The 13,828-nt window shown below is 31.4% G+C and overlaps 1 protein-coding gene across 1 annotated transcript; it reads right to left on the bottom strand.

Annotated features, from left to right (window-relative positions):
- Nucleotides 1–6,632: 6,632 nt before the first annotated feature.
- On the bottom strand, nucleotides 6,633–10,027 carry LOC119644418. The gene is made up of 2 exons (XM_038043963.1): nucleotides 9,542–10,027; nucleotides 6,633–6,851 (listed from the first exon to the last, which is right to left on the bottom strand). The coding sequence occupies exons 1-2, from the start codon at nucleotides 9,891–9,893 to the stop codon at nucleotides 6,835–6,837; spliced, it is 369 nt and encodes a 122-aa protein (XP_037899891.1). The 5' UTR covers nucleotides 9,894–10,027; the 3' UTR covers nucleotides 6,633–6,834.
- Nucleotides 10,028–13,828: the final 3,801 nt, after the last annotated feature.

Below are 13,828 nucleotides of genomic sequence, written 5' to 3'. Positions count from 1 at the left end.
TCGGATAGAATCGGATCGGATCCTTCCTCGTATAATGTTTTATTTCGAGGAATAGTGAATATGAAAACTAGTAATAGCATTATATTCGATCACAACCAGATCTTTTATCGGATCGGATCGGATCCTTCCTCGTATAATGTTTTATTTCGCGGAATAGTGAATATGAAAACTATTAATAGCATTATATTCGATCACGACCAAATCTTTTATCGGATCGGATCGGGTCCTTCCTCGTATAATGTTTTATTTCGCGGAATAGTGAATATGGAAACTAGTAATAGCATTACATTCGATCACGACCAGATCTTTTATCGGATCGAATCGGATCGGGTCCTTCCTCGTATAATGTTTTATTTCGAGGAATAGTGAATATGGAAACTAGTAATAGTATTATATTCGATCACGACCAGATCTTTTAACCCCCTCCCCCGCCCCCTTAATCCTAAAGAAAGACTAAAAAAAGGAAGTAACCAAATTTTCGTACTTTGCCGTATTATAAATAAAGTTAAAAATTTAAGACAGCGGTTGGTTTGTACTTCATGAGTAACAAGGAACGAAAACGGAAAGCAAACCTGTTCACAGTTTTAGTTACATAGGCTTGTCGGCGTTAAAGGCGCGGCTATTATCAAATTTTTGTTCAAATTTTTAGGCGATATCTTCATTTTTACGGCGAGGAGTATATCTGCAACAGACATTACACAAAAACCGACCGACGGACATACTTGAATCGATTCGGAATTTTATGCTGTTGAAGAATATATATACACTCGGTCAGGTCTATGAAGCCCACTTCCGAGCGTTGCAAACGGTTTGGCGAAACGAACATATCCCCCGTCCTTCGATGATGGGCATAAAAATTGCATTTTGGCATTCTATCTGGGGTAATTTCTTTTCTAGCCCCACTCATATAATCGTTCCTATGAAAATTTGACCTTCTTAGGCTAAAAAGTCGAATTCTCAATATATCATGTTGAAAAATGGTCTACAACTTTTCGACCACGTAAATCTATTTTTTGAATCCTGCTCCGTGTATGGATTACTCAATAATAATTAGCCTGTGAAGAGCAAATAGTCTACGATGGAAACTGATTGATATAAAACTTAACTGTGTAAAATTTAGATAAAATAGCTCGATATCTGGGGCACCATCGCTTATACAATTTCTCATGAAAAATAAACTCTCCATACTATGCCATAAAAGTCGAATTTTTTTTATTTAACGTAAAAATAAATTAAACCAATTTGTAACTACATGGATCTATTTCTTCGACGCCATTCTATGTAACGGTTCTCATGGATAGTAAAATTTTATTCGGCGCCAAAGGGTAATATTATAGATGAATAAAAACATAAATACAAAATGACGAGAAATCTATCATAGCAGATACGAAAATTTTTCACTGTAGAAAGAACAGAGAATTTTGCGCAAACGAAAATTTCTGAGAAGCTCAGTGGGAATGAACTGGAACTGGTAGTTACATGCATTTTGCATAATAATATCGTAGATGAATTATTTATGATTAATATAAGATTTTCTATTAGTTTACGTTTCCATCATATCCGTAACAACTGCTTGCTTGTTGGACCACTAAATATATACTTTGAGACTTGTCTCTCTCATTTTGTGCTCATACCATATGTTTTCCGTTTGGGCAGGGGGTGCTCAAGATCAAGTTAGGAATAAGTTAGGTGAAATTAGGTTTAAATAGATATTGCGGATAACAGAATTGCAAATATCCGTTTCCACCTGGAGAAAAATGCGATGCTATTCCAGTCCCCTATATTATCTAAATATATATATTATCTACAAGCATGTTTATTGTGGAAAATTTTAACAAATAAAAAATGCCTTTAAATAAACGAATAATAAGAAATTTCCTTCTCCCAGGTGATCCGAAACAGAAGTTTGTTTTGAAAGTGCGATAGGAGCGGAGTGGGAAGTAAAGGAGAGAAGTTTGTTAATCTTAAATTTCTAATTTATTTACGATCCATTGAATGAGTCTAGCTTTGCGAATATCACAGCGCTACCCTAGCTCTATGGACTCAAAAGCTCAGACACAACCTGTAAATGCCGACGTGTTGCTCGTGATGTGTTAAGACAAAATGTCTATGTGGTGGAATTAAGGATAAGATAAAATTAAAGCGAATATCAATTATAAAAGAAATAAAAAGCTTACGTCTTAGCGAAATTAAGACAATTCAAAACATAATTCATAAAAGCTTAAGCATAGTAAAAGTAAGTAAAATCTCTCATTATTGATGTCAAGGCGAAGGAAAATTCAAGATCTATCAGTGATCTATCAGGCGCAAACTAGAAGCTATATGTTTGAGTGTATTAGTAACTAGGAATGGATTGAGAGATAAGAGTTCGTAATCTCGAGAAATAAATTTTTGTTTTTTTTTTATGTAAGATTTAGGACTTGAAAGCGAGCGAGTCTCCAGCTGTGAGCAAATTTACCCAGTAAATATGTTTAGTTGATATTTTCAAGTTAATTAATATCGATATGTTTAAATCTCTTTGCAAATAGGTCTTGCAAAGCATGTCCTTTCATCTGATACCAGTTTCGATTAGTTTTCTCGCTTGTATCACATTGTTGTTGTGGTTGTTGTTGTTCTATCAGAAGTAACAAATTCCTGTTTGTAATTCTGTTATCTGCTTAATTTCCTTTTTTTAATGCCGTTTCAATCAATCATAATTGTTTGAGCATTAATTTACATTCTGACACTATCTAATGGCGACAAACACTAACAATTACGATGAGTACAAATTTTATGACAATGTAAACACGACAGTACTATCATTTGGCTTTTGGCTGCTCTAACTTTGTCTGGGTATCTAAAATAAACAAAAATATTTACTTTCATACGAACTACAATAGCAGGATATATACATTATGTATATATATATATGTATGCATGTGTAGGTATGTGTGTGTGTTTGTGTATGTTTGTTTGTATATTTGTATATTTGTATTACGCAAAATAAAATTTCATACCGAAATGAAGGGAATATTGAACGGTGTGTAAAAATAGCAAAAAAAATAAATAGAAAATCCTGCGAGAAATTTTTGCAATAAAATGATATGTTGTACCGACAAAACCTGAGAAGATGACATTCGAAAGAGAATTGTAGATCGGAAATAAGGATTGATATCGACAAATATGTACATGTAAAATGGCTGGAGAGTTATTAGCAACAGTTTTTAAAGCGTTGATAGCAAAAATAAATATCATTATTAAATTATTGTCATATTTAGCGTCATCGTCATGATGCTCATAATTGTCGTGAGCAGGACACAGGTAGGAGTAACAGTAAGAATAATAACAATATGACAATCAGTAGTTGAACGTTTGTTTGTTTGTAAAGACCGCAAAGTGGAAGACGCAGTTTGTACAAGAGCAAGGAAAAATAAATTGAAGAATTTTTCATTGGCGCATTGGGCGCATCTTATCCGATTCATTACATCGCAGGAGTACGTAAAAATTGTAAATTATTTTGTTAAGCGTGGCAACGTTTCCTTTGCTGGACGGGAACTTTTTTGTTTTTACACTGGCATTTTAAAGCGTCCTAGAAGGCACTTGTACGCTGTGTCTTAATTTAATGTTTCTTACGCAAGTCAGAAGCTAATGTTCTTTCCATTCGGGCATCTACTTTTATCTACTTATTATTATTTTTTTTTTTAAAGGTTTAATACTCCTGTTAAATATTTAAATATTTAAATATTTCCTCCAAGTGTATAGTTAATATATCTGCTATGGATTGTATGTTAAAGTAATTTATTCGTTGCAGGAACAAATCATAAAGCTTTTTAAAACTAAAGTAATGCTAAAATCAAAAGTTCTCTCTTGCATTTTCTTATCTAAATTTTTCCATCGTTAAGGTCGTTGACAGCCAGACGGACATAAAATCTAATGCTGAGCAAACTTATGTGCATTTTACGAGACTCTCTTGTGCACATATTTGCTTTGTTTCAAACCGGCGACCTAATCTAATAAACACTCTTCTCTTTGATGGTAAACAATACCATTATTATGCACACACTTGGTGTAAATGAATGTACACATGTCTGTAAGTAAGAGCAATATGCATGAATATGTTCATATCAATCACTTAGATGGGTATATTAATTTTATCAAATGCTTGTGATGATCGAGATGAAAATCGAAAAAAATGCTAACCAAACCGATAATTGTCTCTGCATCTATTCATACGTTTTTACTGGAGATTGATATTGCATTTCTTATACCAACCAACTCCTATGTAGACATGGAGTCGACTTTAGATTATTAATTCAGGGCTTTAGTGGAAAAAAGAGACATGTAGAAAAGTGGAAAGAAAATTGAGCTTTAAGAGCAGAATCTAGCTTAGATTATTGTTAAGCTTAGGAAAGAAAAAAGAAAAAGTCCCGAAAGCACATGCGCAAGCAAAGAAATTATTTTACTCAAATAGTATGTTAAAAACCTGTACACGCTTTAATTGAAATAATAAATGTTTTCAACTTGTATATAAAATTTTGACTTTTCTCTTGTTCGTTCCTTCTCGCGCATATTCACTCGATTCAATTAATATATATTCTCTACGGTAAACCAAAAAAAAGCCTATATGAATTTTTTTCAGCTTACTGATTGCATATGTGTTCGAGTGTATTTATTATGCGATGGTTACGCTCTATCTTCTGTTTATGCACATTCATGCACAAAACTGACAATAACAATATTGTTGATGACGTGTTTGAAATATTGTCTTGTGTCTGTGGATTGTGTCATAGAGTGTGTTTACTTATGAGAATGAGTTCGGCAACAATGACAATGAGCTAACTGCAATGAAATATAAAGGATAATGCTCAGCACATTCGGTTATAAAATTATAGTAGTAGGTTGTAGTAGTTGTTGTTTGCCTTTAAGTAAATATTTGGTTTTTTTTTTTATTTTTTTTTTTTTTTAGGGTTTTGAGAATGTGTTTTTCATTACATTTGTTGTTGTCCTTGTTGTTGTTGTTGTTGTATTAAATTATATTAAATTTTATCTTTATTTGCTTGCATTTATTTTTTAAAAATATTTATTTATATTTTGTCCTTTTTTTTTTTTTTAAATTTGAAAAACTTACTGATATATACTTCTTTTCCCCATTAAATTTTTTCCCTCAAAAGTATGCTTTTACTTTGTGAATTTACCAAGTATAGTAATTATAGTTCAAGTGAGTTTTTTGTGTAGTGTGTGTGTTTTTTTTTTCAATTTATGGAAGTAGTCGGTATAAAGAAGAGGTGCGCAAACGTTCGTTTTGCATATAAATGAGGTAAACAAATATTAAAAGTCTTTTACTTTATTATATTGACTATGGAAAAAAAGCAAAAAAAAAAAAAAAACCACAACAAGCTATTCTCATAAAGTAAAATGTTTAGGTTCGTCTGAGCCATTTTATGTGCGAATTTTATAAACCCAAATATTGATTACAAAGCGTGAGTTTCATGCAAAGTGATAAATTTATTTTTTGTTTTTTATTTTTATTTTTTTTATTTCCTTTTACCATTACACACTTAAATAATGGAACTATAAGAATAATGAATGTTTTTAATGAATCAAGAGTAGCGTAGATTTGAGCTCTAATCACAATTTCAAGATGCATGAATCATTATGGCTCAGCTCAGCCTTTGAAAATGAATAATTTTTTCAAATAACTTTTTTTTTTTTATTGTTATATGGACTTTGTTCCTATCAAAATTTTAATGATTTTCAAAGAAATTGCAATAGTAAGAGGAAAATTTTAGCCTATGACGTTAACTTCATAGGATTTACTGTGCAGAGCATGCAAATGTTGTATATTTTTTTTGTATTTGCTCCTCCAGAAAGTGTAGTCAAATTTCCTTGGATTAATTCTTGTGCCAGTCTGCTACTATTGACCAATTTTCAAATAATAATATTCTTGCCAAAGAGTTGACCACTCACAGCAACCCTTATGTAGCATGGGTTCCAGAAATTAGACGCACGTGCTTTAATTTTTGTTCAGTTGATTTTTATGTCAAATTCTTATTATGGATAAATCTTCATCATAATTAATATATAATAAGAATTACGGTTTTTTTTTATATAAAAGTGTTCATTTTCCATAAGAGTCCCTGTATGCGTTAATATCCAATAGCTAGACATACTTGATCTAAATTTTGTGAGTTTTATATCAAAATACTTTCAGGAAACGATTTTCACTATAAAATATCACAGATTGGATATATCCGCTTACTTTTATTTATCATGTACACTCTTATATGGTATGCACGTAAAATAGGTAGGTTTCAAGGAAATAAACCTGAGTGGTTGAAATTCGATAAGGCTTTCCGTTTTCTTTTTACCATAGGAAAGTACAGTTTTCGTTGAAACGATTATATGAAAGGGAGTTTAAAAAATTCAATTTGAGCCAATTTGAGCTTAAGAACGCCGAAATTCTATTACTCAGCGGTTTTTGCTGAGAACTTTTGGGAATTGCAACATCCCTTTTTTTATCATATAAGCCATTATTCTGGTAGTGATCGAAAAAATAGTAGGGTATTGTCTTTGGGCCAAAATATGTTAGTTATCAAAATATTTTAAAAATTTGCGGCATTTGGGTTGAACACAAGAATACATGGACAAATTTTACATCCAAACAATTAAATCTGAATGTATCTCAAGTCCTTACACAAATTTGAGCCAACTTACTTAATATACTCAATACTCGCAAATAGTATAAGATATTTCGTTAATTGGCAATCAAAAGCATCCAGACATTTGACATTTTTTCACCCATCATATCCAGTCAGATCTATTCATGATCTTAGCTTAGATGCTAAGAGAATTCTATCACAATAAATTGTAAGCTGAAACTGATTCATTGGATGCATTAATAAAGCTGCTTGATCGAAAATTGATTATGAAAATTGACTATGATTGACAAGAGAATGGAAAATTTGAAGGAAAATAATCAATTAAATGACACGCTTCAATTTGTTAATCAATGCAACTTTATTAGATAATAGCAAAGTCATGATCAATCTTCTTTTGGTGAGAAATAGCCGAATGACCAAATAGTCATTTGCAGGATAATTGAAATATTACATAATATAATATTATAATCTGTTAGAATAATTAAGATCACCCTAACTATTCTTAACAATTCATTTATGGATTGAAAGGAAAGGCAATAGAGAGTTATAGTATTGTATAGGGTAGCAAGTGTATATTTAAGTCTTAGAAAGAAGAGAAATTATTTTTGAAAAATAGTAAAAAAACCAAGCAAAACCAGAGCTATTTCCGCGAAGCGTTTTTTATTTAAGGGATTTTGGCGCAAGCATTGCAACTATTCCAAATTTCAATATAAAAAAAAAAAAAAAAAAAAAAATCGTTTAATCTATATGCCTCTATCTAGTGCATCATGTAGGTATTTTTTAGAAATATGAATTTTTGTGTGATTGATGATGGATGGTCGAACCTAAAAAGTGCAATTCCTCGGTCAAAGAACGACAGTCTTGATTAATGTATGTTTCACTTAATTAAGTTCAAAATGATTAACGGAATTTTTTGTTAGATTTTAATATCGAACGACTTTATTAAATCTTAACTATGTATATTAAGAACAAGTCTCACTAGTAATAAATCTTAAAAGCACTAAGTAACTAAATATCTCTTTAATTTAATTTTAATTTAGTTCTCAAATCATACTTTAATGTAAGCCGTAAAACAATTGTCTATTAAAATATTTTTTTACATAAAGCAATTCAAAGTGAAATACATATGAAAATTCTTTTCGCTCGCTACAAAACCTACGATATGAAAGAACGTAAGTAAACAATTTTATCACGTTTTTCTGTTTCTTGATTCGATTTGGTAAGTGATTTCGTTCAAATAGTGTTTAAATTAAGTTCTACAAAGTCCCTTAGTATTCTTCTAGAAGTTCACAAGACAATGTTACTTTAAAGATATTATAAGAATTTTGAATTAAAAAATGTAACAGTGTGGGGTTATGGTGCTTGCCTGCTTTGGAAGAAATCATCCTTCGCGCAAGTCGCGTTTAAAGTTCGAAGTACTAGCGCGTTGCTATACAAGCACTTTCGGATTATAAGATTTTTGAATCATTTGATATTATGATTACGCCCACAATTATCTTTTTAATAGAAAAACACTAATACTTTGAAAAGTCTAGTGTTGTAATTTCTCTTAACCACTACTTAAGTTAATTGGTTTTTTTTTTGTTTTTTTTTGTTTTCAAATCCTCTTTGAAACAACTGCGATATATCTCCGCTCAACCTTATTTTGGCATTCATTCAGAATGGGAAAGAAAGAAAGAAGAAAATATTAACAAAGTTTGCGATAATTTAATATTTTTCCTATAAACCACTTGCTGGGAGGAAGGAAAAGAAGAAGAGTTAAAGTGAAGCAATATGATACTTGTTTTTTTTTTTTTACAATACTATATATAGGGTTGACAAAGATGCGTTTTCACTAATATAATTGAGAATTTAGAAATTGTTAATTGAGTAGGGTGACGGGTGTAGACTAACGCAGGGCATAATATCTGCCCGGCCGGTGAGAGAGTTGGAATGTAGTTGTTGGGTAAAAAGTGAATCTCTCCCACCAATTAATTAGCCGAATTAATTAGCTTTACAATGGCACATGTATCTTCTGATTGCCTGATCTTGTCTCTATATTACAATATATTAAAGAAGTAGAAGTGTTCAACTTTGACTCGATGACAAAAAAAGAAAAAAAAAATTTTTTTCTTTCTGTTACACAAAATAGGCTTGTAGGGGCTTCGTCTGCTATCGTTAGCATGTGCATGAAAAATCCTAAAAATTAAATGCATTCATGATCAGCATAATCTTGTAGAATGATTTCAACAAGTCTGTCTATTGTCTTTTGCTCAAACACCCTTGCAAACGTAAAGTTAAAATTAATATTACATCAATAAATATACATGTAGTTCAATTTCATCAATCAAGTATGAAAAATTGATATTATTCTTGAATAAACATGCTCAACATACTTGAAAAAAAAATGCCGATAAATAAATTACAAGCTATAAGTAAATGTCGGACGATATAAAAACTAATCACACTGATTAACTAACATTCTTAGAAAGAAGAAAGGGATTAAGTCATCCTTCAAGAATCTTTTAATATGTATTTTTACCTCTGTTTTCCTTTTTGTTTCCAAAGGCAAATGTACCTCTTGCAGTTACTCCTATTTATTTCATATGGTTGTCTATGATCGACAGACAGCAGTTAACTATAACAGCAACGAAGCAAATAATTTAAAAAAAAAAAAATTTTTTTTATGGCCCTAAGATATGTTAAAGAATTTATTTGAATTTCTATAAAAGAAAAACATATTTAACGATTATCGTTAAGCTATCGTTCATTTTCTTTCTTTCCTTCTTTTCTCTTTAAAGTTTTGTTTATTTATTAGTTTTTTTTTTTTTTTTTTTATTTTTTTTTTTATTTATTAGTTTTTTTTTTTTTTTTTTGTTTTCCTTCGATAATCTCTTGAGTTATTTTTTTTTTATACAACTTACTCTGATCATATTCCGGGATTGTTATGCTACTACTGTTACTGTTACTGCTATTGTTGTCAGTCAATTCGTTGCTTATAGGCCCATTTAAACCACCGAGAGTCCTATGAATGCATTGAGAACAGCAACACAAAGTTAAGCCTAATATTAAGAGAAGCCATGCCACTATCATTATCAATATTGTGGTGGTGTCGTGATACTCAAAAATGCTATAATGGGAATGATGATGATCGTCCAATAATAAAAGAACGCTATCGTTTAATTCGCCAAATTCGGAAGTCAGATGATTGCTTAAGCTTGTGTATAGTATAGATGGTAGTTCACCAAATGCCCGATGGTAAGTTTTATTAGCCATAATGCGATATTTTTCTTTTTTATTTAATCATTTAGTTTTATTTCGTTAACGCTTCGACTTTTCTTTCGTTTTATTTTCTGAACAGAAAAAATTGAAAAAAAAAAACGGCGCCCGCTGTTGTAGACCAACATGTAAAAACTGCTCATCACAAAAATTATATATTTTTAGTTAGAGCATGAATAGTTGACTTTTGTTGTGTTTTATTATTATTATTGTTATTGTTATTATTTTCTTTTTTTATTTTATTCTCTTAAAACAAATTCATACATACAGTGCCTTTGTTTGTTGTATGAACGACAGTTAATTTTGTTTTTATATATATATATATGTATATATATATATATATATATATTTTTCATTATCACTTTTGCTTCTCTTGCTGGCTATAGTCTCGAAAAAAATTCATTAGTTTTGTTTATAACTGAGAGATGAGATGAAGATGAGGTATATAAATATTCGCACGTTCCACACCTAACTTAGAAGAATAAATGTTTAAAATTTTATCATTCTTTGCTTTCATTTTAATTTTTAATTTTGCTGAAGAACATTTTCATATAAATCATTTCTTCTCTTTCCCTTCATTGCTTCTTGACCGTATGTTCTCTCTTTTTATAATCGAACGTTTAAGCAAACATTGGTGTCAGTGATGCGATCGTCTCGTAAAGTAATTCCCATTATGTACGATGACTTTAACTTGACAAAAAGCAAAGGAATTCCAAATGGATAGAAGGAACTTTCCATTAATATCATTTAAATTTAACAACTGGACGCACACACAAACAGAGTCGAGGTAATCAAATGCTTAAATAGGCATTAGAAATAAATTTTGTTTATTGACTTATGAGTTGCAATGACTTTGCTTGGATACATAACAGATTTCTATAGGAATTTGTTTAAAGCAAATAAAGCTTTTTTTTACTTATTTATTTATTTATTTTTTTTTTAAATATTGATTTATATGAGAAGAGACTTTGATTTTGAGCTTCTACTTCATACATACATATACAAGTAAGACTTGGAAATGCGTAAACAAGATTCACACAATTCACTTTATGAGTTTGAGCTAATAGATATGGTAAACATATATAAATTTGAACATGTGATGAAACTGTCTACCCCCTACCTTTCGAAAGTAACTGAATAGATCATTAAAGAACCGATGATTGATACATATTTTCACAATGACAAAGTCTTGCATTATGAATAGTTTGATTCGAACCTTTGGTCCTCCTGAACGATTCGTTTACGGATAATTTTCGTGATGGGATGAGTTGTGTTTTTGCCTTTCGTGATTTAACAGAAGTTTTCGATACATTCACATACGCTGAACATATTACATGAACAAATTACATGAAAAATTCAATTTTCCGAGTAGCGCTTGTAAGCTTACGTGATCATACATACAATGTCAAATTGAAAACAATTTGTTTCAATGAACGATTTCGATATTTACTTTGCTGAGATTATGGCCGGCGTAACGCATGACTTTACTTTGACTGCCCTATTCTTTAATCTCGTTTTAAATGATTTCGCTGGGTCGATTGGTAATGCCTACAACTTTTTTGCCGCCAAAGTGGACGAAATGTTTCTGTTTTCAAGTGGTAACGTAATACACATTACATTACATACGTTTTAATTTTTGGATGACTAATGGGCTTACTTTTTAATTCTTGCCGCGCCTTGTCTCGGAACTTGAATACCAAAATAGCTGAGTACTTCATTAAACTTGTGGACTTAATGCAACGGCTTTTGGTAATTCTCGATCAACTTTGGCCAACATATTGAAAATATTTCTGCAAAAATTTCTACCAAATTACAAAAATTATACAATTCGAGGTAAACGTAATGTTTGCGTATCCTCTTCTGCTGTCACATGTTGTATTGATATTGTATTGATGTCTTCTTTCGCTTGCCCTTCTTAAACCCGTAAATTTCTCTTGCTATTGCTATGAAATGATTCTTACGGATGTTATGAAACAAAGCGATTATATCTGCATGTTATAACATCTCTTGTAGGTGATGATTATATACCTTGTAAGTGTGCGCATTGGCATATGACTTTATAGTCACAATTATAATAAGAAATGGATGGAAAATGAAATGAAATATTTACCATTAACTATACATACATAAGTGCATAATTATGCTCGATTCTCGTCAAGATACTTTAAAGTAGTTTCCTTATTGATTTTTTAAATAGTTTTCCTATAATAATGGAAAAATTTCTTTTACCTTTACGCGTTTGACATCTGAGAAGAGCAAAACAATTACAACCACCATCAACATAATAAAAGTTTTCAATTAATTCATTAATTGTGTATGCATCAATAAGTCAATGGGAAGGGCTTCTATCATACAGAGAAATAAACTCTAGGAGTAAACTTCTAAAAGCACTAGCAGCATCTAAGGCTATCGCCTTTCATTAAAAACTCTACCGCATTTGAGATTCGAAGCCACGACCATTGAGACTTGCTAGTCGAGATTCCTCGCCTTCGGCTACTCAGGCGGATATATCATACCATTATTTGATTTTGTGTTAAGTTATAGTTCAAGATCTTGCCCTAGCTGGAAGTTAGAGGTTATGATCTACTATCATGCCGTGTTTGCAGATGGATAATGCATGCTTGTCACAGTTAGTACCGAATTTCATATCAATATCTGATGCAAATTGTAAGCGATATCTATATAATCCATTGGAGGGGAATATTCTTAAATATTTGAGGGATATTTTAGTTACAAACTGTACGAGGCGCTCGTGTGACCTTGATATTTTGAATTATAATTTAGTCTGTGGTAAAGGTAAGTGCGCAGTTTTAATGCTTTACCTCTGTGCGCAAATTAAGAGTGATGCGATGTATGACCTAAAAATTTCATATGTATACACATGTATATAAGCATGTGTAAGCAGCATACTTAATACATTTTTATACTCTATGCCATTTGTATACATTAACTGTAAGCGAATGTATTTATCGTTCGGAATCATTAATTGAATCAATATAAAGTTGCCGACTGTCCGACTGTCTTTATGATTATCTAATGTTTATTCATATACTCTTGTGTTCAACTTTCAGCGACTTTTGAGATAGTTTGTTGTTGTTGCGTTTTGACCCAAGAACGAAACCTTTTGAAAACGAATTGAATCGGATACATTTTGCGGCCAATTCCTCTACAAACTTTTACTATGAAAACAAAATATGTATGTACACTAAATTGATTTGAAAAGCTTTGGGCGGATGGTACCATATAAGAGTTCTCGAAAAAACTTAAGTGGCAAAAAAGTCGAATTTTTAATAGCATAGCAATTCATTGCAGCAAAGTTGGACCAAATGCGACTAAGTTGTGTACCACTCCTCTTATGAGAATGTACGGGTAAAGTATTCCTTTATATATTAACAAAGTCTAATTTAGTGTTTCATGACGAGAAAACAGGTGAAGCATAATAACATCGTCGGCAAGAAAACTTATGCATCAGGCAAGCAACAAAACATGGAGCATTCAGTTCATCAAGACTTACGTATTCATATCATTCTTTCGAATAATGTATCCAACAACTAACGCTTAATACTTTTTAAACTGCTTTCAGCAAGCATATCGTATATGTATATAACAGAATTTTCATCGCTTCATGAACTTTGTTAAGGTCGTTGTGCTCATATTTTGAGAAAATAATTCAAGGAGCGGAGCACCTAAAGCACTGCATTAATATATGACAGTTTCGCTGAACACCTTTAACAACACGTATCTTCACATCAAATCACATAATACTGATACATTCTTGATTAGATTTGGACTATGAGTACCGCCCATACCTCTTCCTTCCTCTCCCCCCCACACTGCCTCATCGTCTAATCATTGTCACCATTGCGCATCCAAGTTGGCACTGATATGTCAGCGATTGAAGAAAAGGCGCATTTGATGTGGTGATAATCCAA

This window comes from Glossina fuscipes, unplaced genomic scaffold (genome assembly GCF_014805625.2).
Source record: "Glossina fuscipes isolate IAEA_lab_2018 unplaced genomic scaffold, Yale_Gfus_2 116781, whole genome shotgun sequence".
In the NCBI taxonomy this organism is placed as follows: domain Eukaryota; kingdom Metazoa; phylum Arthropoda; class Insecta; order Diptera; family Glossinidae; genus Glossina; species Glossina fuscipes.
The sequence above is the reverse complement of the archived record's forward strand: the minus strand, read 5'-3'. Positions and strand labels throughout refer to the sequence as shown.

What these genes read in the sequence shown, in the direction of transcription:
- LOC119644418 (XM_038043963.1), bottom strand. Translation starts at nt 9,893, where the DNA reads ATGGCTAATAAAACTTACCATCGGGCATTTGGTGAACTACCATCTATA.